General features: G+C 43.8%; 1 protein-coding gene across 1 annotated transcript in view; it reads left to right on the top strand.

Moving 5' to 3' along the window:
* The window catches only part of DPCD (deleted in primary ciliary dyskinesia homolog (mouse)), a 131,289-nt gene extending 125,312 nt beyond the window's left edge, over window positions 1-5,977 (top strand). The window contains exons 5-6 of the mRNA XM_086922664.1: window positions 4,844-4,946; window positions 5,516-5,977. Coding sequence (XP_086778790.1) covers window positions 4,844-4,946; window positions 5,516-5,620 — 208 coding nt within the window. The 3' untranslated portion in view covers window positions 5,621-5,977. The remainder of the gene's footprint in view (window positions 1-4,843; window positions 4,947-5,515) is intronic.
* Window positions 5,978-26,335: the final 20,358 nt, after the last annotated feature.

Raw genomic sequence — 26,335 nt, 5'->3', positions numbered from 1 at the left:
TTATCAAAAATCATCATCCATCCAAGAAGTTAGTGTTCCTGGGTGCAACACTAAATACTGTCGAAGACAAATACATTATATCCCAGGAGAGGTAATAAAGGCTCAAGTAACTGGCTCTCAAACTATCCTGAAAAATACCTGTTCAGTGCATCTGTTCAAATAGCCTCTGCGCATGATGTTATTAGGACCAATCTGATCCCTCTCACACGCCTTAAAATGTGAACCTTACCGGAACAGCTACAAAACCATGGATTCAAACAGAAGGATTGTTAGGCAATCGGGTGAACATCACATGAGGTATGAGGAAAGCACTAGCCTGGTGGTCCCCAGATCTCCCACCTATCAGAGGGCCTCACGTTCTTACCTCAAATACCTAACTTCCTAATAACTACAGATGCCTACCTAGAGGGCTTGGGCAGTCGTCTGCAGGACCTGCCAATTCAAGGAAAGTGGTCTCCACTCCAGAGGAGCAGGCATATCAATTACCTGGAGATCAGAGCCATCTATCTCAGTCTCCAAGCTCTCCTGCTAAGCGTAGCAAAGCCTCAGTTGATAGGTTGCCTGGACAATACCACCAGCATGATCTATGCCAACAAACAAGGGGTCACAAGATAACCGGCGCTGTCCAGGGACACCCAGGAAACCTGGAGCTAGGTGACAACCCACCGAGAAATTCTTCGGGCCGAACATGTTCCAGGGACAAGCAATCTCTTACCAGATATGCTAAGCAGAACTAGGAACAGATGCCAGGATTGGGAGCTTGATCAGTCAGTGCTAAACAGGATCTTCTCACTCTGGGGCAAACCGGCACCAGATCTCTTTGCAACAAATGAGAATCGCAAATGCCAATTATAGGCAAGTTGTCATCCTTATTCAAGATCTTGGAGGAATCCCTTTTTGGCAGATGGTCGGGGATCTATGCCTACGCTTTTCCCACAATCCCTCTAATACCAAAAGTTCTCAGCAAGATGAAAACGTAGCTGTGTTGCTTCATCCTAATAGCTCCCAAGTGGCCCAGGCAGCATTGGCAATGTATCAAGGTCAGGTCCTTCATCCAGTCCCGATTTCTTTCCACTGCGCATGACTCCGAAATTCCATGAAGTCATAGATTTGAATATTCCTCAGGTCGGCAGGGATAATCTCCGAAGCAAGGGTGGAAGCCACGATAAAAACATATAAGCCCAAATGAAAACATTACAGCTTAGAAAATCTGCATCCTCTACAGGCATTACCTGAGCAGTTACTACCCGGTCTCCTTTCACTAACTCACTGTGGGTTGGTGCATGACTCTATGAAATTACATCACGCTGCAACATCTAGATGTAGGCATTTCTCGAATTTACTCTCTTTGTGCTCGAACAGAATCATCAATCCGTTCATGAAAGTTGTTCAGAGTTTTTCCTCCGGTAATGGCTCCACCCCCGGACTGGTGCTTGAATGTAGTTCTTTCCCAAATCATGAAGAGTCCATTGGAACCCATACACAGAGCAAACCTCAAATATCTCACATGGAAGGTCGCATTGTTGCTAGCACTCACTTCGGCCAGAAGAGTGAGTGAGATACAGACTCTCGCAACTCAAGAACCCTTCTTGCGCTTCACGGTCGATTCTGTCATTCTCAGACCCAATCCAGAATTCATTCCTAAAGACCCTTCTGACTTTCACCTCAATGAGTATTTAATAGTATGAATTTCCTTCCCAAATCCGACCTCGCCAGTAGAAAGATCTCTCAATTCATTAGATATTAAAAGATATTTAAAGTTCTACCTACATAGAATTAAACAGCTGAGAAAAACTGTCCAGCTGTTGGTGTCATATGCACACACTCGTAAGGGTGCTGCAATCACAAAAGCAACCATCGCTCTATGGATCTCAGCCGCAATCCTGTTTTTGCCACTGGAAGGTGGGGCAACCTCTCACAACAAAAACCAGGTTACATTAAACTAGGGCAGTGCCCACTTCAACTGTTTTCTTTGCAGGAGTGCGTCTGTAGAAAATGTTTTGCTGCAGCCTTGAAGAGTGTGCATACATTCATGTATCATTATTGCCTGAAATCGGCACAGCACAGTGATGCAGGGTTGGGACAGGTTGTATTATGCCACTTACTTCTATAACGTGAGCCTCTTTGGGTTAACATGGGTTTGGTTCTCTATGTATGCAAACTTAAATGGAGTGTATATATATATATATATATCTCCCTGATTTCGCCTCCAGTACACAGGATTCCGAATCCAAAGAGACGGTGCAGACCCAGATTTCGTGCAAGTATTCCTTTATTTCATAAATCGCCCAAACACCACCGCCATGACGCGTTTCGGTCCCTCTCGGACATTGATCACATGACACATCACATGGGCAGGACACCACTATTTAAAGTGACAGTGCAATTGTGTAAAGTGCTAGACATGGATGAAAGACTAGATTCCTGCTTAAATGCAGTTGTGTCTGTAAAATACAGATCCATACAAGTTCTGGCTATTACTATAAACCTCCTGTGCAAATATTGCTGTGAAATACATGATAAAGTGCAAAACGTGCTTAAAACTAGTGCAAATTCGCATTTCAAGTAAACATTCACAATAAATATCCACTTCCTCGAATATAAGCATCAATAAATAATTAAATTCATTAATATTGATAAAACCATTCCATCATTAAAAGATGCAGCTCAATTTAAAGGAACCTTAATAAAATGTCAGCATGAAAAAAATCTATGCTATATACAAAGGCCCTCAAGGTTGTTTCCACAAAACGGATATAGTTTGCTTGAAAAAAACAAGGGGGGGGGTCACATCTGTGACCAGCACATTTGGAGGATTGTAAACAGCCACTGCAAAAAAACAAGTATAATACAGTTGTTCCTCTTGAATACAGCCCCAGTGGGCATATTACTATACATCCATGAACTATAACTTAAATCAAACAGTGTAGTGACTACCCTAAACCCCAAGAAAATTGTGAAAAAATATTATTATATCAGTAAACATCATAATATACAGTGAAATAGTTAAAAAGATTCATTACTCATACGGCCTAAGACTTGTTACTGGCAGACGGACACTAGAAGATATATACAGTTTTAAAATTGCTTTGAGTATCATCTACAAAAACGTATAAAAATCTTCAGTTGAATTCAACCCATTAGGGCTCTTAGTGTCCATCTCCAGAATGTATTTCGTTTCCAACCTCCTCAATTTAGCGTTTCTATCTCCACCACGTCTCAGGGACAAAATGCAATCAATAATGTAATATTTCAAAGTTTTTAGCGTGAACTGCAGAAAAATGACGAGCCACAGGGTATGATTCATCCCCATTCTTGATGGCCCGTAGGTGTTGGAGAATTCTCTTGTGACACTGAGGTCTCGTGCTCCCTACGTATTTCAAGCCGCAAGGGCATTCTAACACATAGACTACGTATTCTGATTTGCATGTGAGCTTTTTGTCTATTTTCCTCGGTGTATAAATATATATATATATATATATATATATATATATATATATATATATATAGATAGATATATAGATATATATATATATATAGATATATATATATATATAGATATATATATATATATAGATAGATATATAGATGGATACCTGTGTATTTGCATATATGTTTATTTTAAAGTGCATAGCAATATGTTGTGTATATATTTCTATCCACCATTAGTGCTAATACTATAAAGTATACAAATGCATTAACTGCTTGCTATTCTGATTCAAGCATGTATATCTATGAAAGATCAATACTGTAGAAGAAAATAACGTAATTACCTGGAACTGTAGTTCTCCCGTATTTGTATATTTCATAGATTTACATGTAACCCTCCCTCTTCCCCTGAAAGTCTCCCTTTGGGATTTATTTTCCCTTTTGTGCTTTAAAAATCGGAAGGACTCAGCACCCTGTAGAACATTCCCAAGAGAGGCTATCTCCTGATTGGTAATAGTTCAAGTTTGGCCTTTAAACAAAAAAAGGGACTTTAATAGGGTAATAAAGTGATTGTCAATTGCCATTATAGCCTATAATAGTGATACATACTGCTTTATTATTTTGCCTTGGGACACCGCACATGCTACCATTAAAGTCTGCAGGCATCTGTGCTGGCTGACTATGGTGGGCAAAAAAAAAAAATATATATTTAAAATCCCCCCAAATCTTCACGGGTTGCTCTCGGTTAATGCAGGAAGCCATAATGCCAGGGATAGAGTCAGTTGTGTCTGGAATGCCCCCAATATGCTAAGGATGGTCAACTTTTCCCAGGGCCACGTGCTTAAACTCATTCATGCACCTACAGACATATGTGCATGCAGATACCCAAGCCAACTCCAAACTTAACTATAACACAGCTTGCAGTCCTCTTCTATGTTCTCAGATCTGTTATTCCTGCACATCTTCATTCCGACTTCAAAGTGGCACACCAGAAGGAACCAGTAGAAGATGTTATGATGGTCAGCTTTCACTCTGCTCCATTCAGGGCCACAAGTTTCTGCCTCATCAGTAGCTGGGATAGGGCTGGAGGCAATCCATCCTTCCTTCTTATATTCCACCACTTCTCCTGTCTTCTGATAAGACAGGGGACATAAGCCCCACCAAAGCTCCGTTAGCTGCCAGCAGTTTAATAAAAACAAACACTTATTTATTGGTAGACACTGTAACATGATGAGCAGGCAGCGTATGGGCCAGCTACCAGTGGAATTACTGTGAGAGTTCTTTGAAATTTGTTTGAGTAAAGTCGATCAATATTGTATGTTTAATTTAGTAAGCGCTATAAACATATCACTTTACAACATGTACTGTATTTTTCGTTGGGTTGTTAACTGTCTTTTGCTTTATTCCTCCAAAGATATTATAAGAAATTTAGTATTCCTGACATGGACAGAATGCAGCTTCCACTGGACAGCTCGGCTCTAAAGTTTTCGCATGCCAACAACACCTTGATCATTACGGTAAGCTCTTGACTTAATATCTCTTCATAGAACTAACAAACTGTGAGCTGTGGGAGTCATCTACGTAGTGATTGATTTACCAAGACTTGAAAAGAAGTACCATGCAAAAAATGAATAAGTAATTGGTATTTGGCTAGAAGTGTACTTTGGAAAACTTTGGATATTATATTGAGTTTGAGGGAGTGAGATATCCAAAAATGGTGGTGGGTGTTTAGTCTGATACATTTATCTTTCCATTTACTATCATGCCACTATTAATACAGCAGAAGGGACAGCTGCCACTTTTTGGTGAATGCCCTGCATCTACTCAATGCTAAATAAGGCCCTTACCCTCTTTAAATGTTGCTTTCTTGTTCAGAGGAAAAGGAGTAGTGATTTCTAATATATATAAAAGGGTGTTGTGGACCGTTATGTAGTTCACCTTACTACCTTTTCAGTATTTTTGAAATAGAAATACCTTGGAAAATATAAAATATACACAGGCATATTAAAGGGTTTCCTGCATATTTGTTTGCGACCAGCTATATATGCCAAACACGTAATCTGTATTGCACAATTATATTCTGCAGTATCAAAAACCCAAAGAAGTCTTGGCAGTGGAAGATGAACTTCAGAAAGAGCTAAAGAAGATGAAGGCATCTAGTGATGGAGATGTGGATTGTAAAACCCAGTAATTATGACTTTTTTCTCGAAGTCGCTCTACCCAACTATTTCGAGATATTTGTATTACTTTTCATTTTTATGGAAAACTGAATTAAAGAACACCATGTTGTATGTTAATAATTGTTTACGGTCTGTCTTTGTGTTGCATTTTTAAGATTGCTGCACGGAATACGATTCCTCTCCAGTTGTTTTGTGGTCATTATATTTTTTGCTATTTCTTTACTTACATGTTCTAATGTACAACTAACTGTTCGGGTGTTAAATTAATTTATTGAGAAGAATTCTTCAAGTTCTGATTAGCAATAAGGTTGTGAAAAAGTTTACAATAAATGTTGAAAGATTGTTCACTCCTTCCTTTTCAGAGAAAATGGTGTGAATTTGTTTTATTTACATATGCCAATCAAATGAATGAAAATGACCATTCAGCCTGCGGCATCTGCAATTTTTCATAGACTTATACAGGAAAGAATGCTTTTGGTTACCTAATTGTTTTTTTAAAATGGTGTATACTAATGAGTAGGGAATGACTACTCTATTTCATTCAGCACATCGAATGTGTTATATTAACTTGTTTTAAATAGTGCTTAATACTACACATTATCTCTTTCTACCAGTACCCATCTTAATGGTACACAGTTTGTGCCCGTAGAAGGCGGAGTCTGCATTGCCCGGATTCAAACACGTGATGTTCCCATATACATAAAGATGAATGAATATGAATGTAAACATCCTGATACTAGTAAAGAAAAATATCATGAGACGCAAAATGAAATGCAGTACAAACACCATCAAACGTATTCTTGTCAACTACATTGCTCTAATTCGCAGCAATTTTAAAAACTAAAATATTTGAGCCCTTATATATTTTTACAGCTTTTTCCATTACTTCATACCAATATCAGGTAAGTACCTATAGCTAGCTTGGTCCTTTGCTCTTGCAAGAGTAGCTTCAACTATAGTTCTGTGAACTTAGGCCAGGTAAAGTGGTCAGTACCGAAACAAAGAGTAATGTTATTAATCATATCCTTATATAAATGATTTTGGCATTTGGACTCTTTTCACAGATTTCATAAAAATTCCAGAGCCTCCACATGGAAATCTTCAGTCATTTTAATTTAACGTGCTTCGGCCTAATTCTAAACCTGCTAAAGTGTGCTGGTTTAAGGTCCGTATTAAAGTGAAATGCACCCTGTAGGAGAAGTTCATCTCAGCATTTTCTGGGTATTTAATGGCCCATCATACAACATTTTAGAATAATTGTCATTTTATTTTCCGAATTTAACTTCTGTCCATTTTTCTCAATTTAGCAGCTGAACGTTACCACTTTCCTCCTTTTTGTTCTCAGACACAAGTCAAAAGAAAGAAAAGTGTGTTACGTTGTTAGTTTATTCAGCTGCATTGGTATAAGCGCTCCACATAAAGGAACAAACAAACGTGCCTCTCTTTCATGTAACATCAGTCAGAGAATGGTAAATCCAGAAATTACGATTCTCTGAAGCAGGGATTTTGATTTCATCCCTGCAGATCTTGGATGTGTAAAAATATATGTTTAATTGGCCCTACTTAAAAGCCCTGTTTCACATGTATCAACTCCAAGTACAGAATGTATTATATATCACTACTAGGTGTAGCCAAACTGGCGCTATAAAAAGAGCAGGGTAATTACCCTTACCTCTGCTTGCAGGACACGGAGCTAAAATTATGAACTCGAAGGCAGCAACATTTTGACATGTGTGACGACGGGGAGTTGTCTATTCCCATCTTTCTATAGGGCATAATCTGTCCAAGGTGAGGGCTAACCTAGGTTTTAAGGACTACAAATAACAGCGACTGGATGATCCTTCCCTGGCTTCTGAAGAGGTGACTTCACCCTCAACAGCGTCTGCTTTGAAGACATGGAGGGAGACCTAATGTGGCTTCCCTAACGGACCACGAGAGCGCACACCCTGTGGAGGAGGATGCCACATGACTATAAGCAGATCACACAGTGCACTTTGAAGCCTACACCACTGCAGCATTGGATATTAATTGAGTTTTTTCAGGGCAAGACTAGAAGACCGTAAGGCATTAACTACGAATGTGAATCCTGGCTAAGCCTGGAGCACAACCCCCTCAGACCCTGGGCTCAAATAAACGAACTAGTAATAGATGCTTGTTTACCAGGCAAGTGGTCAGAGATGCCACTAGAGGGAAATGTGAGGGAGAAACTTCTATCAGTGGCAACGGTCATCACTTAACTGTATCGTGAGAGCCACCTAAGATAGGTGGGAGATCTCACTATCTAGAGGCCTACTACTCAACTGGAAGTCCGAATATAAGAACACGCCCACCACTTACAAAATGGGGAAAACATATGCCAGACATGGCAATCTCTCCTTTGAACAGAAGATATCAGTGGGATCCATGTTCTAGACCCCCATCTCTGCCTGGGGTTCTGGGCTCTGAGTGAACATGCCAAGACAGACATCAAAACAATCTTCCTTGACATGAAGTCCAGTTTATGCATGATTGACTCTCAAACTGACCATCTAACAGCAGGTATGGCCCTGATGAAAGACCAACCAGATCAACATATTGACCTCATTGTAGAAGCTGAACGGAGAATCTTATCTAGAGGTTGATGTCAAAGATTGCTGCAAAGAATGAGGACCTTGAATCCTAGTCACCTAGAAACAATTTTCACATAGTTGGGCTATGAGTCGCTAGACCTTGGCAAAACAGAGACTTATGTTGAAGTGCTACTGAAGTCAAGTCAAAAGATTTTATTTGTGTTGGTACTCGACAGAGGACCCCAAATATGAACTATAAAATAAAACAAGAAAAAGAACAGGAAAATGAATACATCACAGGTTAATATAAAACCAGCATAGTTTAAAAAAATTTGTAGAAATTATAACATACAAATTCGTTCGGAGGCAATTTGCCCACTGTTAATAGTTCTTTTTCCTTTGTTAACCTGCAGGTTCGATATATAGGATCAATATATAAAGCACGAGCTACTACTACTTTAGAATTAGGGCAAACAAATAATAAATGCTCCACGGTCTGCTCGCCTCCTTGACATAACGAACAAAGATAGGGAGATTCCCCAGCTGACCATTTAGATTTATAGGATTGGACAGGTAAGATCCCTATTCGTAACATCAAGATCACCCTCCTTGCACTATGAGTTAGGGAAAACAAGATGTAAGGCTGAATGTGTTTATACTCTATAAGTTCAATGAATGATTTGAATGTTTTTAGTTTATTGCTGTGCGCATAGTCCAGATCAAAACTCAACCTAGGTGTAAAACATTTAAGAAAAAGTTTTAGTTGCGATACAGACCAGGTGAGTACAATATCTGTAGTAATTTCAGCCATTCTAAATGCAGCTGACATATTCACTGAAAAAGTTTGCTTAGCTGCTTCTGTATCAAAGGTTTCCTTTTGGAGCAGAAATCTAAGTGTTCCCTCCTTTGCATGGAGGAGATTATATGCCCACCTAATAATGTTTGCCACAGCCGTGGCATAAGCACTTGTTATTGCAAATTCTAACCTTAGACCTGCTGGGCAAAACTAACTTCACAGATCTTCTGACAGTCGGGAGAGCACGCACATCGCTAGGCCCCAACCCACCCCCTGTGGCATCCCCCTGGGAAATAGTTCCTTGACTATTGAATTAACATTGCCACTGAGTCTGGCCAGAGAGGAGGGGCTATTGCAGTATCATGGAACGAAATTTCTTTTTTCCTGGAGTTTAGGGCAGTGGTAAAAGATTCTAGAAGGACATACATGAAGGTGAAGTAAGCGTTAAGAACCCAAGACATTAAGTATACCATGTTATGTTCAAAATAAATAATCGCACACACATCTTCACCAGCCCTAAAGAAGGGATGAAGTTTGTCAAATCCACCATCCAGAACGTGGAAAGGTAAAAAGCCGACCAACCGAGACACGGACACTGAACTAGTATGAACATTCTGAGCTACTCTGCCATTTTAACCTGTTTTCTTGAAAATGGTTTCCTTTTCACTCCTGTGTGATTGTTGAATTGCTTTGGATACATTCTTGAAGCTGGGGGAACCGATGTGTATTTACTTGTTACATAAGTAATGCTGCTTTTGCTAGCTTTGTAGAACTAATGCTACATTGGCTCCCTGCAATGACGCGCTTTACTGCTTGAACTAGTTGATGGCAAAGGTAGCCTGCTTTAGAAGCTATACTATGAATCATGGGGTTGGATAGTGGCGGTTCTCCCTGTACATGGCCACATGGTTCCATTAATTGGAAAACTGATTGAAGTTGTGGTAGTTTGCACTGAGAGTTGGGGTGTGGGGTGTTCATTGAGAATGGGGGCAGAATAAGGGTCATTATGCAGGCAAGAGTAGCATTGATATGTATCAAAGGCGTTGCAATTAATCTACAATGTGTGCTGTCTCATGGATGGCACAAAACTTTCAGAGGTGTGGTACTGTAATTCCGGACCCCGCTGTTCCACCAGTATCGAGGTCCACACACTCGTATCACAAAATATCGTCGTACCGTGACGAATTTGGTATCAACGGACCGGTAATGATTAGGACATCACCCCTATGTATTTGCGTCATGATTGAGTGATGCTAACACCCTTAAATCATGGTTTCCGTTCCGAACCCTCAGACTCCATTTTGTAAACGGCATCCATCTTATGACTTGCCCTCATATAGTCAATTGATTAAGACCGAGTTTGATCTGAAAGGACACGTCCACCGTAGCCGACTTCCCCATGACCTGGCCGAACTGACTCCACTGCCTCCAGCCAAACCTGTTTGGGCAGCTCCTCGCCCAGTGGCCGAGTAAGATATCATCAAGGCTCAACATGCCATAAACCATTCACTACATACGGACCATGTTTTCCATACACATACACCTGTCCATGATTCTTGTTTATGACCAGATTTACGATGGGAGGGTGCCCGACCTTATTGTTGTTTCATCGATATCTGATGGGAATTCTGGGTCTGGCGGGATAATCCATCACGATCCGGACATCTAAAATATGTGCTGACCAGCATGACTTCGCTCTTTGTATTGTTGTAGAAATATGTGTATAACCATATCATAAACTCAAGAATTTTTGCCCGCAGCTGTTATTTTTGTATATAAGGAGAAGGCTGGTTCTGTAAAAACGAACAGTCTCCTGAGAACTTACAGCCCGTGCTGTTGTAATTCTAGGACACATGTTACTTGGTTGCAACCAATAAACCGCGATCTCTGACTTCAACTAGAAGACTCTGTGTTTCTGTAGTCCAGAACAGGGAGAACTCAGAGGTCTTCGGGTGTGGTCCCCTGGCACCACCGGGTCCCTAAAACCCGGCACCTCAGTTGGCGCCCAACTCGAGGCGATATCAAGCGGTGACGGTCCAAGCCAGATGTTCGTGAGGAGCTTCGTGTGAAAATTCCGGAGGAAGGCCAGCCACTTCAGCGACCCCTGCATGTCGACGTGGTTCTGAAGGTCTTTGCTGCGAGGTTCCCGCGTCCCGACGGCTACGAAGGACTGCTGCCCTGACTATCGCCCTGTTTTGGACCCAGTGATCCTTGGTAGAGCGAAACGATAGACGAGTCTTCTAGTGACGTCACCGATCTTCAATATTCAGTTAAGTATAAGTGGAGCGTCTCCCAGGTCTTAGTTTGGTTCTTAGTTTTGGTATCCAAGAGATACGGTTTGTATTGGTTCTTGCAAGCACCAAAACCGAGGGATTCGTGTATTCACGACAATATCATAATTAGATAATCCCTTGAAGTTTGAAGCTAGACTAGTGAGCAAAGATGCCTGGTCTTAGCAGACTTGGAAACTTGTTTTGTCTTGGTTGTAGTAAGGACTCCCGATTAGAGGATTTGTGTCCGGTTCCTCCGATTGGAACTCCAACATATGAGTTGTATATAAAGCACGGAGTAGGTCCTATCGCGTATAACGAAGTGTGGATAAAATACACCCGCAAGGATGGTGTTTTAAAATGGCCCCAATATGGTAGTTTTGACTCAGAAGTATTAGACAACCTCGAGGTCAAATTGTTCAAGAAGAAAGCCCGGCCGGCGATGTTTGACTCTTTTCGCTTATGGCGTAAAGAAGCCAAACAGAAAGAAATAAAATTAGCAAAGAAAAATAAAAGAGGTATGTCGATGGTGCAAGCTGCCATTGCATACAGGGATAATGAGGAAAAGCAAGAAAGTGAACAAATGCTCAGAAGCAAGAAACTAGCAATAGATAAATGCTACCCGATGTTGCCCCATGAAGGACAAGAATCAAAGGGTACATCCGAGAAAGATCCATTAATGTCCCATTTCTTGAACTCACCACCCCCATATACATCGAGTATTGTTGGACCCCCGAAGCGTTTCGTTATACCGCGCCCTGGCGCACGAAATGCAGCTCTTGCACAAGCATCAGCTCCTCTTCAGCTGGTTCCTACTTCTCCGGCGCAGCCTTCTCAAGTGCCGCCGCCTTTGCTACATACTCCATCTACTTCTACAACTTTGCCTACTGCTCCAACTGTTCACTATGATACTACTTCTGCTACTGCTTCCACTTCCTCTGCTATTGCCTCGACTTCCTCTTTACATCAGCCTGTCTTTCCTGGCGCATCTGCCTCGCCGCAAGCTTCTCCTTCTGTCAGACAGAGAGTGGCAAATACTGTCACTGGTCTATTCTGGCCCTTCTTTGGGTCGCCTAAAACGACCCCTAAAACGGGACGTAGACAGTTGCGTAGTCAACTACCCGACTACGAGGAAAGAGAAGTGCTAAATGAGCTAGCGCGCAAATGGGTTACTGACACTGCTAAATATGATGTTCAGTCCGTTATGGAAGTCTTCCGTCAGTGGGATGCGCCCACTCAGAGATACGTATTTGAAGAGACGTGTGTATATCTTTGTGAAGATTTGGAGACAAACGATCCCAAGCGCAAAATGAAGGAATTATTCTGCATGCGTTTTAAGTTCTATGAAGGTATGATTGTAGGTGCCGATGTTGAAAAAGCGATAGATTTATTGTTATCCTATAGGAGTAAGGGAAATGTCTCTAGATCATTGTATGAAGATGACGTGTCAGATAGGAAAAAGGCGCGACAGTACCCCATGAGGGAGGTTCCTCCAGTATGGAGGGAAGGTGATGCGAATGTAAATCCACCAATTCTGCCGCATTTTCAGCGTGTATGGGTACATGTCCCCTGGAAAAGATCTGAAGTTTTAGCACTCAAACAGACACTACCTGATCCACGTAAAAACCCAGCTGGATATTACAAGGAATTATCACAGACTGCCAGCTCATGTATAATGAATTTAGCAGATGTAGACATGTTGTTTGGGAATGTTGTTCCGCATCCTTTATGGAGTAAAATTCGTCATGCAGATCATGATCAAGAACTAGGTGACTCATGAACTAATATTACTGCTACTGATGCTAGACAAATCGGTGGTTCTAAACCCGAGCCTTTAATAGCAGAACTTCCCGGTAGGATTATCTCGTACATGAAAACGTTAATGCCTGAATTAGGTGTAAATTGGGACAAGCTATCTGCATGCAAGCAAAAAAAAGATGAGAATGTGTCTGACTTTTTCACGAGGTTTGAAGAGACTTTCGTCGATCATAGTGGTCAGGATATGGCTACTGAGGGTGGCCAAAGATTGTTTGTAGACAAATTTGTACATAATCTGCTTCCTGAACTGTGCAATAAATTGAAAGATTCAGAGAGTGCTTGGGCTGTTTCCACGTCAGCGCAGATTTTAGCCACAGCCCAATACTACGAAAATAGACGCAAAGACGAGCTAGATAAGGCAGACAAAAAGACTAAAGAGTTAAAAACTAAGGTTCTTCTCCAGCAAGCCTATCCGCCTCGCACTCCTAGTCAGCCCAATTATCAGCAACCACAGCAGTATTCGAGGAACGCGCAAGGAAACAAGTTTTCCCATCAGCGTTCTCCGTATGGCCCGAATCAATGTGCCTATTGTAAAGAAGAGGGTCATTTCGAAAGTAATTGTCCAGCTCTTGCACGACGTTTAAACGGTATTTCCGGCGCAAGAGGTAGAGGTGTTCAACAGGCTCCTAGAGGTAGGGGCTGTGGAAATTTCTCCCAGAATACAACTTCTTTTCCGCCTCAAAATTCCATGAATAGCTTTGACCAACAGAATAATGCGTCTTCCAGGACAGCTCAGTACTATGCTGATGACTATTACGCAGAAAACGAGAATGAGGGTAATAATTGCTAGGACAGCCATGGACAAAGAGAGGGAGTTGTTTCAGTTCCAGTAGATCAGAATGGACCTTATGTCGAGGTGATTACATCCGGAGTGTCAGAGCCATTTCTGCTGGATACTGGTGGTACAAAAAGTTCTATTATGCACTCAAAACTTCCTGGCGCACCTTTGTCTGGCGAAATGAATGTTTCAGTAGGTTTTTCTGGCGCCCCTGTTAGAAACCCGATCTCCAATCCCATGCCCCTTTCTGTTGGCCCATGCGAATTAGAAGCACCCCTCATTCTTACAACAGGTTGTGGCGAAAATTTGTTAGGTTTGGATCTGTTAAAAAGATTATATGCAACTTTGTACTGCTCCCCTTCGGGAGTACAGCTTACCGTAGGAAGAAAAGTTATTTCTCCAATGTATTTGGCAAAGGAGAATATTCCAACCGAATTATCATCTCTTCCGGATGAACTTTGGGCGAATGGTTCTAATGATGTGGGTCGTTTGGAGATAACACCGTATGTCATAACGTTGAAAGCTAATGTTAGGTTACCACGCATTCCCCAATATAGAATATCAAACGAATGTGAAAAGGCTTTGTTAGCGATCGTTTACGATCTGATCGAGAAAGATGTCATCGAAGAGACTACAGGCAACATTTGTAACGGTCCTGTTTTGCCTGTTTTAAAGCGTACCGATCCTTCACAGCCCCCTGTGTACAGATTTGTGATTGATCTCAGGGAAGTGAATAAGATTGTTGTACCACAGTTTCCAATCGTCCCCGACATTACTGCCTTATTGACAAAGGTTCCAGCTTCAGCCAATTGGTTTTCAGCGATTGACCTGAAGAATGCTTTCTTCAGCATCCCGATTGCCGAGGAGAGCAGAGATATCTTTGGCTTCAATTTAGGAGGACGAAGCTTCCGCTTTAAACGCGCTCCTCAGGGCTACTGTGAGAGTCCATCAATATTCAGTCAGGCTCTGAAAACAGAACTCGATACGATTGTTGTACCTGGTGGCGCGAGTCTGATTCAGTATGTAGACGATTTACTGATCGCTGCAGATACTGAAGAGATTTGCAAGCGAGCCACATTGTCATTGTTGCGTCATTTATGCGACATGAAACACAAAGTCTCTCTTTCAAAACTGCAATTTTGCCGACAATAAGTAACCTACTTAGGTCACATCTTATCGAAGGAGGGAAGGAGACTGACCCCAGAAAGAATACAGGCAATTGCAGAACTGAGTGTCCCAAGGACACAAAGAGAAGTGCGTGCCTTCTTGGGCATTACATCGTACTGTAGACAATGGATACCGAACTTCTCACTGTTGGCCAAACCTTTGCTGGCATTAATGCGTAAAGACACACCCAATCCTTTGCCTTGGTCTGAAGATTGTCAGGCGAGTTTCCATGAGTTGCGTGAGGCATTATGTTCGGCCCCTGTGTTGGGCAACCCCGACTACAGCAAGCCTTTTACATTATATGTCCATGAGAAGGAAGGTTGCGCATTATCAGTCTTGACGCAACACTTTGGGGACAAACAACGCCCATGTGCATATTTCTCCGCGACTCTAGATCCTGTAGCTAAGGCATTACCAAGTTGCTTGAGGGCCACTGCTGCAGCAGCTGTCTGTATGCGACAGTCTGGTGGGTTAGTCATGAATAATACCCTGATCGTTATGGTCCCACATGCAGTAGATATCCTACTAAACAGAACGAAAACACAACATCTGACTAGTGCTCGACTATCCAGCTATGAATTGACACTGTTAGCAAGTCACATTCACATAAAGAGGTGTGATACACTCAACCCTGCTACGTTATTACCCATTCCAGCAGAGACAGATGAGGTTGAAAAACATGATTGCTGCTTTAGGACAGAGGAAGAGACAAAAGGGAGAGTAGACTTGCAGGACACTCCCCTCCCTGAATGTAATGATGCGTTATGGGTTGATGGTTCATGTTTCAAGCTGCCAAATGGTGATACGACTGCAGCATATGCCGTGACAACATTACACACGATTGTAGAGACAGCTCGCATCCCCCACAGTTCCACGCAAGCAGCAGAGTTAGTCGCACTCACAAGAGCGTGTGTGTTGGCGAAAGGAAAACGAGTGAATGTGTATACTGATAGTCAGTACGCCTTTGGCGTAGCCCACAGTTTTGGAAGATTATGGCGTGAACGTGGGTTCCTGACGTCACATGGTGCAAAAATTCAACACGGCCAGCTAGTACACGACCTTCTCGAGTCACTGACCTTGCCCCTACAGGTTGCAATTGTGAAATGCAGTGCACACAGAAAGATTCAAGATGATGTTGGTCGAGGGAATGCATTTGCCGATGAGGTCGCGAAAGAGACTGCCAGGAACACAATGAGTCGGATGTATGTTGTAGGTCCTGCTAGATGGACCCCTGATGTGGGTATGTGTGAGGACACCATCGAAAGCGTGAAATCTATACAAGCTGATGCGACTGAGAAAGAGGTGAATGAATGGAGAGAAAGCAAGGGTAGATTAGATGCGAATGGTTGTTGGGTCGAATTGTCAGAACATCAGCGATGGATGTTACCTAACGCCTATGTGCTCGCAGTGGTGACGATGGCCCATGGAGTGGCGCACATCAGTGTGAAAGGAATATGTAAGCTGTTGGCCCCAGTATGGCAGAATAGTGGTATCCCAAAATGTGCAGAGAATCTGGTCAGAAACTGTATGGTGTGTTTGAAACACAATCCCGGTAGGAGGACCCCAACTCCAGCTGGTCATTTTGCGCCTCCAACGTACCCGTTCGAGGTCTTGCAGCTCGATTTCATTCACATGGAGAGGTGCAATAACCTGAAATATGTCCTTGTTGTCGTTTGCGCCTTCTCCAGGTGGGTAGAAGCGTACCCCCTTAAGGACAACACTGCATTGTCAACTGCCAAAGCCCTTGTCAAAGAATTCTTCCCTCGATTTGGCATGCCTAGGATTGTCTGGAGTGATAATGGAAGTGAATTCGTGGGACGAGTGATGAAGAGAGTGTGTGAGTGTCTAGGCATCCACCAGAAATTCCATGCTGCAAATCATCCCCAATCGGCAGGATTGGTAGAGTGCTATAATGGCACGTTAAAATTGAAACTGGCCAAGATCCAAGCCAGCACAGGTCTCAAGTGGCCAGACGCCCTGCTTTTAGCACTCCTGTCTACCAGCATGATTGTCCATTCTAGACTGGGACTTAGCCCACACGAGATCGTGTTCAGGCGCCCAGCAAACATATGGGGAGTACCGAGGCCCAGAAAGCTCAGTGAGATAGAGTACCCTGCACTGTTTGACTATTTGCACGAATTGACAACTAAACTGCATGCTTTACATCAACAGGTCCACAGCTCCTCCCCACCGGCGTCTGACGATCCAGGCCACGCCATCGAACCTGGCTCCTGGATCCTAGTTCGGAACTTCAGGCGAACAAAGAACGAGGAGCCTCGCTGGACCGGACCTTTCCAGGTCTTGCTATCTACCCGCTCTGCAGTACGTGTCCACGGAAAAAAACACTGGGTGCACGGCGCCCATTGCAAAAGGGTCCCGCTGCCCCTTCCATATGACCGGTGGGTCCAGCAAGGAGTCGCTGACTCCGAAACAGAGTTCATACCTCGTTTTGTCCCCTTCAGCGATGCACGATTAAAAGGAACTGATACCGACAAAGAGAGCGATTGCATTTTGCAAGGATCTGTGCCACCAGCAATGCAGTTGGACACTACAGAACCTGAAACATTGTTTGAAGATCACACCGTGCCTGGGAAAGAACGATATAATCTGAGGTCAAGACCAAGGAACTGACATAATCGAATTAGTGCGATTTTCCCTTTTTCCCATGAACTATTTTTGATTTCACAGCTCTCTCGCCCAGGGAACTAGCTCATTTTTGATTTTCGAACCGCCATCCGGTTCTGCTGCTAAGGCCGCGGTTGAAGTCTGAGGAGTGCAGCCGGGGACGCCTAGGTCAACGGTTCTGGTCAGTCTGAGGGAATTACCCCGGACTGGACAGAGCGCACATCTTGGCAGAAGCAACCTCCCACCGCGGGCAGCAACCAGAGGATGGAGTTTCCGAGGGTAGAGAGACCTGCTAGACACATGAACTTTAACAAGAAAATATGCACTGTAATGGCTAGAGGGAGATTCCTGGTAACACGTATTTTGATGATATGTAGCATAACGATGTTCCTGATTGGTTATACTTTATTCACGTTCCAAGTCACCTTTGTAAACAACACCCAGCCCGCACCTCCTCCAACTGTTTCTACACACTCCTTTCACCCTCTTCCTGAACACGAGTCTGCCAGAAGACTAGAGTTTGTAAATAACTCCTTCATCCAGCTCCTACACCAGCACCAATCTATAATGAATACATCGAATTGTTGGATCTGTGGACTCAAGCCGCACACGACAGATAAGGGTATTCCATACTTCATCCTGCCATTCAGTTATTCCGGTTCTTTGTGGGCTTTCCAGACCATGTTCCTGTTCTCCCTTGAACCATACTTTCGAGGGGAAAACTCAAATAACAAGGCACTAGTGGCAGAAATCAAAAATATGAGTAGAGATATTGACACGGTCTGAGCAACTCCCAAGGATGAGTTTACCCCATACAGTAGGTGGAGCATCACCAAGTATGGGATTTCCTTAAGTGAGAGCCAGAAATCGAAGAAATCCTCCTCAGTTTGGGTAGTGCCCCACCGAGGTCACTTATGTCTGCAAGGTATTGGCAGGGATCCCAAAGCACAGTTGGGGAAGAGCGTATGCACGGAAATATACGTGTTTGCCTCCCGAACTTCCCCTCCATTCTTGGCGGCTAAAGGCACCTATTTCGTCTGCCATGACAAAGCCTATACATGGTTGCCCCCTGACTTCTCGGGCACATGCTTCATCTCGTTTCTGCTGCCACCCACCTACACGGCCGGGGCAGATTACCATCGGACAAGGACAGTTAGGGGTGTCGTGAGTCAAGACGACACTGCGGGTCAAGAGTTTGGAGACTTCGCAAAGGGTTTTCTGCCATTTTGGGGGCCCATGGTGAACAGCAGGAACATTTGACAATTGACGAGGATAGTTGAGTCCGCCGTGACTGAAACGGCCGGTGCCCTTAGCAACTTGACAGCTGAGCTTCAGTCGGATCGACTTATGACCCTTCAGAACAGGGTTGCCCTAGATGTCATACTTGCAGACCGTGGTGGTGTGTGTAGAGTGATCCAATCTAGTTGCTGCATTTTCATCCCCGATAATGCTCCGACAGTGTACCAGGCCATCTCCAAATTACACAAAATCTCTGATTCCCTTCAATTGGAAAAAGGGGATTGGTCCTTGCTTGGGTGGTTCTGGGAACTGATATCTGTCTGGGGATGGAAAACTCTGATCTTCATTGGGATGATCTTAGCCATTCTGTTTATGTTCTGCCTGTTTGTGCAGTGCGCTCCTGCAATATGTGGCCTCTGCGCTACTTCATGTGTAAGGAAGCCTGTATCAAGGGACGAATTGAGCAACAGAATGATGCTACAGCAGCATCTCCATGAATTCATCAATACAGATTTGGACTCAGATTAGCATGAGTTATTGCCTAATATGAGGGCAAAAGGAGGGCCTGTGGTACTGTAATTCCGGACCCCGCTGTTCCACCAGTATCAAGGTCCACACACTCGTATCACAAAATATCGTCGTACCGTGACGAATTTGGTATCAACGGACCGGTAATGATTAGGACATCACCCCTATGTATTTGCGTCATGATTGAGTGATGCTAACACCCTTAAATCATGGTTTCCGTTCCGAACCCTCAGACTCCATTTTGTAAACGGCATCCATCTTATGACTTGCCCTCATATAGTCAATTGATTAAGACCGAGTTTGATCTGAAAGGACACGTCCACCGTAGCCGACTTCCCCATGACCTGGCCGAACTGACTCCACTGCCTCCAGCCAAACCTGTTTGGGCAGCTCCTCGCCCAGTGGCCGAGTAAGATATCATCAAGGCTCAACATGCCATAAACCATTCACTACATACAGACCATGTTTTCCATACACATACACCTGTCCATGATTCTTGTTTATGACCAGTTTTACGATGGGAGGGTGCCCAACCTTATTGGTGTTTCATCGATATCTGATGGGAATTCTGGGTCTGGCGGGATAATCCATCACGATCCGGACATCTAAAATATGTGCTGACCAGCATGACTTCGCTCTTTGTATTGTTGTAGAAATATGTGTATAACCATATCATAAACTCAAGAATTCTTGCCCGCAGCTGTTATTTTTGTATATAAGGAGAAGGCTGGTTCTGTAAAAACGAACAGTCTCCTGAGAACTTGCAGCCCGTGCTGTTGTAATTCTAGGACACATGTTACTTGGTTGCAACCAATAAACCGCGATCTCTGACTTCAACTAGAAGACTCTGTGTTTCTGTAGTCCAGAACAGGGAGAACTCAGAGGTCTTCGGGTGTGGTCCCCTGGCACCACCGGGTCTCTAAAAACCCGGCACCTCAGAGGCAGCAAAAAAAAAAATGAAACAAACCCAACAAATAACAGAGTATTTCTCTGTGTTTTGGTCGTATGTTGGACTGTCTCCCACACCGCATACAAGACACACAATAGTTATTTATTTATTTATTTATTTATTCAAAGTTTTATATAGCGCGAACAGGATCCTTACAGATATCAGAGCGCTTCACAAAGACAGGGAAGGGGCAATAGGAGTAAACAGAGATAATGGGAACAGTATAATAGTCAGTGTCATGGTAATAACATGGATGATAAAAACAAACATAAAACCAATCCATGTATGATCAGGTAGATAACATGGTAACATGGTAATAACATGGTAATAACATGGTAATAACATGGTAATAACATGGTAAGTAACATGGTAATAACATGGATGATAAAAACAAACATAAAACCAATCCATATATGATAAGGTAAGGGAGTAGTATAGAGCAGCACAGGTCATTGATCCGACTTCAATGGCGTACAGGTGGATCAGTAAACCAACGTGTATCATATCTTGGTCGGTAGTAAGAGAGTAGCGTAATAGTGCCCCCAACAAGTCGAGTATAGTGCCAAGGGATAGGCAGAGCAGCGGTACAAGCAATGCAGAGTCTCTGACCCAACATCTGTAGCGATCAGGAGATCTTGGCCAGAAGCATTGTTTTCACCTCTTTCTTGAAGAGTGCAGTGGAGGTGATTAGCCTTGTTTCAGGAGGGAGCGCATTCCAGATCCTGGGTGCCATTCCTGAGAAGGAGCGTTTGTACGTTTTCGCTTTCCGAAATCTACGAGGTTTCAGGAGTAGATTTTTAGTACTCCTATTGGATCTCGAACCTCCTGATATAGACAGCTTTTGAGCGAGGTAGTTGGGTGCCTTGTGGTGCACGGCCGCGTGTGTCATAGTTGCAATTTTTAGCTGTATTCTGGCTTCAAAAGGCAGCCATTTTAGAGACTTTAGGTCTGGGGATATGTGCGAGTGCTTTCTAGAGCCAGTAATGAGTCTCGCGGCAGCGTTCAGGGAGGCTCTTAAGGGTGCTGTTGTGGATTGTGGGAGACCGCTGAGGGTCGCAATTCCGTAGTCTATTCGAGGGATGACTAGAGCTTGTACAGCAGTTTGGAAGTCTTTGGCCGGGAGGAAGGGTTTAATTTTCCTTAGCGTGTTAATTTGGAAATTAGCTGCTTTTGTGGCTTTGCTGACGTGCTGCTGCATGTCGAGTTTGGCGTCGAGTGTGATGCCTAGGGATTTCGCCGAGTCCACGATGGTAGGTTGGACATTGAGTGCTGTTAGGTTGTTGAGCCAGGTTTGGGTGGTGGAGATTTTCGCCGGAGGTGAGATGAGTAGGAACTCAGTTTTTAGAGCATTCAGTTTGAGGTGATTATCGGCCAGCCAGGATTGGGTGTTAATAAGCGTGGAATTCAGCTGTTTGATATCTTCCGGGGACTGTAACTTTAGGTAGAGTTGTGTGTCATCAGCGTACATATGGAATTGAACATTGGATGCTTGAAGCAAGGTGGCGAGGGGTTCCATAACGAGGTTGAACAGTGTAGGAGAGAGGGTGGATCCTTGTGGAACCCCTAGATCTGCAGGCACAGGTGTAGATAGTACATTGTCGATCTTGAACCTCTGAGACCGGTTGTGAAGGAAAGACGAAAACCATTTGAGAACAGTTCCCGATAGCCCCATCCTAGTACTTAGCAGCTCCAACAAGTTCTCATGTTTGACCGTGTCAAATGCTGACGAGAGATCAAGAAGGATGAGGAGGCAGGACTCATTCCGATCCAGAATTTGGAGGGCGTCATCAATTATGTGTGTCATAGCTGTTTCCGTGCTATGTTTCGCTCTGAAACCTGATTGATGAGGGTTGAGGAGGTCAAATTGATCAATGTGTTTTGTTAGTTGGAGTTGGACACATTTCTCCAACAGTTTGGCCAGGGTGGGGATATTGGTGATGGGCCGATAATTGTTTAGGTCAGACGGATCAGCTGGAGGTTTCTTGAGTATAGGCGTGACTTGCCCCACCTTAAGGGAGTCTGGAATGTGTCCTTGTTGCAAAGAGCTGTTAATGATCTTGGTCCAGAGAGGGAGGAGCAAGGGGATAAAGTCTTTTACAGCATTAGCAGGTAGAGGGTCTGTGAGGTGATTAGAGGGCTTCAAAGTGCAGAGCAGTTTGTGTATAGCTTCTTCCGAATAGGTGTCGAAGTACTGCCAGGATGCCTTGTTTTTAGGTTGAGTGTCAGCCATTCTGGTGTAGTTGGAGTATCGATTTACATCCATGATGAGGTCATTTCTTATGTTGTCAGTCTTATGTTTAAAGAAAGCAGAGAAGGTTATGTTAGTGTGTTTAGAGAAAGTGGGGCTGAATGCAAGGGTCATTATACAGGCCAATGTAGCGTTGATATTTAAAATGTGTGCTGCCTCATGGATGGCACAACATTTTCAGATACGCAGCTAAAAAAGAAAAAAACACATAACCGTGAGTTTCCTCTGTGTTTTGGTGGTATGTTACCAGGCGCGCAACACCCATTGGACTCACCAGGCTTCAGCCCCCCCGCCCCCCCGCCCCCCCCCCCCCCCATCCGTCGTGTGTGGCAGCCCGGGATGAGACAGATCCCGGGCACACACAGAGCCGCACCCGAACGTTTCACAGGTCTTTAAAAGACCATTTGAATGTTAATTAGGCCTTGCAGTTGCTTCACCCCTTCTAAGAGCCCCTGCAGCTCCACTCTGCCTACTGATTAAAGGTTCAGCCCCCCCCCCCCCCCGAAATTCTTTCTTAGCCCCCCCCCCCCCCCCCCCCCCCCCCCGGAAATTTGGCTCTAGTTGCTCCTCTGATACACAACATACCAGGCGCGCAACACCCATTGGACTCACCGGGCTTTAGCCCCCCGCCGTGTGTGGCAGCCCAGGATGAGACAGATCCCGGGCACACACAGAGCTGCACCCGAACGTTTCACAGATCTTTAAAAGACAATTTGAATGTTAATTAGGCCTTGCAGTTGTTTCACCTCTTCTAAGAACCCCTGCAGCTCCACTCTGCCTACTGATTAAAGGTCAGCCCCCGCCGAAATGTTTTCTTAGGCCCCCCCCCCCCCCCGAAATTTGGCTCTAGTTGCGCGTCTGTATGTTACACTGTCTATCACACAGCATACCAGATACACAATAGGTAAGGTGGATTGATACTTGGGATCCTAGTTCTGAGGAAGGAGAATGGCCTGTGAAAGCTTTGTCGTTGGCTAAAACATAACAGTGTGTCTTTAGATGCAAAGATAATAGCCCTATGCATCTAAAACATTGATTTCAGTGGCGCACATAATAAACCTAAATTGGTGACTGACTAAATAATATTATAACTCTATTAATCCTTTAGGATCCCCTGGTCCAGAGATATTTTATAAGACCTCCCAAAAGTGGTTGAGCCCATTCAAGCGGGAGCCCATCTTGAATGTGAATGGCACCGAATTATAAATAATGCCACAAAATGTAGCCAAGAGTTCTGATCTAAAAAACAATCATCATTGAGGCAACAAACGGAAGGGCGATTACCCTGTTCTGCTCCTAGTGCCAGTTAGGCTAAACCTACTTGTGATGTGTATTTCTTCAGGGAGGATGTTCTAGCCTGTTTCCTCTTATCCACCAGTCTTTATCATATAAACATATATACTTCTGAAGAGAAAAAGCAATATAGAACCTTGCATTTTTTTAATTCATATTGTACGTCAAACGCAGCTTTGGATTGACCTACAATCAAATTGTGTACCTAATATTCACACTGGGGTCCAGATTTACTAACGCTTTGCTCTGTGTTTGCATCACAAAAGTGATGCAAACCTGGTGCAAAGAGTGAAGGTGAAAGTTACTAACAAGGTAAACCAGGATTTGCAGTGGAAAGTTCCCTAAAGAAAGGCAAAGTTGCATTATGCACTATTTGGCACTACATTGCATCAATGGGCTTTCCATGGGCTTTGTCATGCAACCACGCCTGTTTTTTTAATCAAATCCCTATCTACTAATCATGAATTTCTGCCAAAACCATGCACCTCTTTGAGGGAGATGTAACAAAGAGAACTCCACAGCAAAGTGGAAAATATTCTTAAACATCATTTCTGTACTGGAATGGTCCCCTTCTAGCACAAAACCTTTATGAGAAGGCACATTCCCTTGCATTATGGCTCAAGGATGTGTGTGTTGGTGCATGGCAGCGAAATGTGCACCACCGTTCGGGGAGAGAAAAAAAAATGCTCCATATCTTTAGTAGAGAGGGCTCATTTTTTCTCTCTCCCTTTGACGCAAGGCAGCACATAAACCTTGGCTGCTTCACTGCCGTGCATCAAATATTACTAAGTCTGGATGTCTTGATTATGTTTTTTTTGTACCTCCTACAGATGTCACATGTTACAGTTCCTCTAAAGTCTGAGAGTGTGTTGGATCACTTCAACTCAAACTGCAACCCCTTTCAACAGTACTAATGGCAAAACTGACAATAGACAGGAGTAATCTAATAAACTGATCATGTGGCGAGAAGTCCACATTTACTTAAACAAACTCCTGGGCAGCATCTGTCTGTAGAAACTTGTAAAGGTTTCTGCATGGACTAGAGCTGTATAACACAAAATACTGATCCCAGCGTGTAGCATAAAGTCGAACTACTATATAACGTAGCTGGTGGGAACTATTTTACTGTATTAGTTTCATACATTTCTCATATTTCTTTTATGTTTCTTTGATTTAGAAATTTGATATTGTGTCATGGTTACATGGTTTGGCCAGGTCGGCAGCCAACTTTTTCATTTTCACATGGTGGGTGGGAGCCTACCTTATTTATCAATCAGTCAAGTTTTATAATGCACCTGTAGGTCCTGGAAGCTTATTCGACAGCCAGGTCGTTAGGGCTATTTGTAATTCTGGATGTGAGATGATGGCCTGGAGTTGCCTAGGGTGGCTTTTCCAGGTCCTTGCTGTGATGTGGGAGAAGAATCGACCCACACTTCTGCTTCATGGATGCAAGGAGTATGGGCAAGTGAGAGGGAGGCAAAGCATAGTCTCGACAGTTGGTGGAAGTTCAGGCGGTGGTTAATGTAGGTGGGTCCTTGGTTGTAAAGAGCCTTCTTTGAGTTGGTCAGCAGCTTGAATTGACATCTCTTCTGTATGGGGAGACAGTGGAGTTGCCTGAGGTGGGGTATGATGTGGGTTTGTCAAGGAAGGCAGATGATGAGTCTGGCTGCAGCATTCTGTATGGTCTGAAGTCTCCTTAGGAAGGGTGCAGCGATTCCTATGTGGAGGGTGTTGCCGTAGGCCAGTCGGCTGGTGATGAGGGACTGTGTGGTGGGGTAACCACTTAAAGATCTTACGTAGCATGCGCAGGGTGAGGAAGCAGGTAAGGAAACGACGATCTGTGATTTCATGGTGAGCTTGATGTCAGTTATGATTCCGGGGTTTCTGACAGCGTTGGAAGGAGTGAGTGCAGATCCTAGGTCTGATAGCAACCAGGAATTGTCCCATGTTTTCCAGCTGTTGCCGAAGATCAGTACTTCCGTCTTGTCTGTGTTCAGCCACAGGTAGCTGTGCTTCATCCAGTCTGTGATGCTTGTCATGCATCTGTGGAAGTTGGTTCTGATGGGGTTGTCAGTGAGTGAGAGGATGAGTTGGGGGTTGTCTTTGTAGAAGATTATGTTGAAACAGTAGGCTCTGACGATGTTAGCCAGTGCTGTCATATATGCGTTGAAGAGCATGGGACTGAGATCAGCCCTAAGGATACCGCAGGTTATCTCCTTGGGTTTGGAGGTTCAAGGTGGATCCTCTGGGTTCTTCTGGTGAGGAAGGATGAGATCCGTTGGAGCACGTCCCATTGGATGCAGCTTGTGGTGGAATACGGAGTTGGAGGCTGCCGAGAAGGTGAGGATGATCAGATCTGTTGTTTCTCCTCTGTTGAGGATGGTTTGTATGACATTGGTGCCTACGATCAGGGCAGTTTCAGTGCTGTGATTGCTGCGTAAGCCGGATTGGGAGACCTTGAGTAGC

Source organism: Lissotriton vulgaris, chromosome 5 (assembly GCF_964263255.1).
Source record: "Lissotriton vulgaris chromosome 5, aLisVul1.2, whole genome shotgun sequence".
NCBI lineage: Eukaryota > Metazoa > Chordata > Amphibia > Caudata > Salamandridae > Lissotriton > Lissotriton vulgaris.
This window is presented reverse-complemented; position numbering and strand designations above follow the sequence as displayed.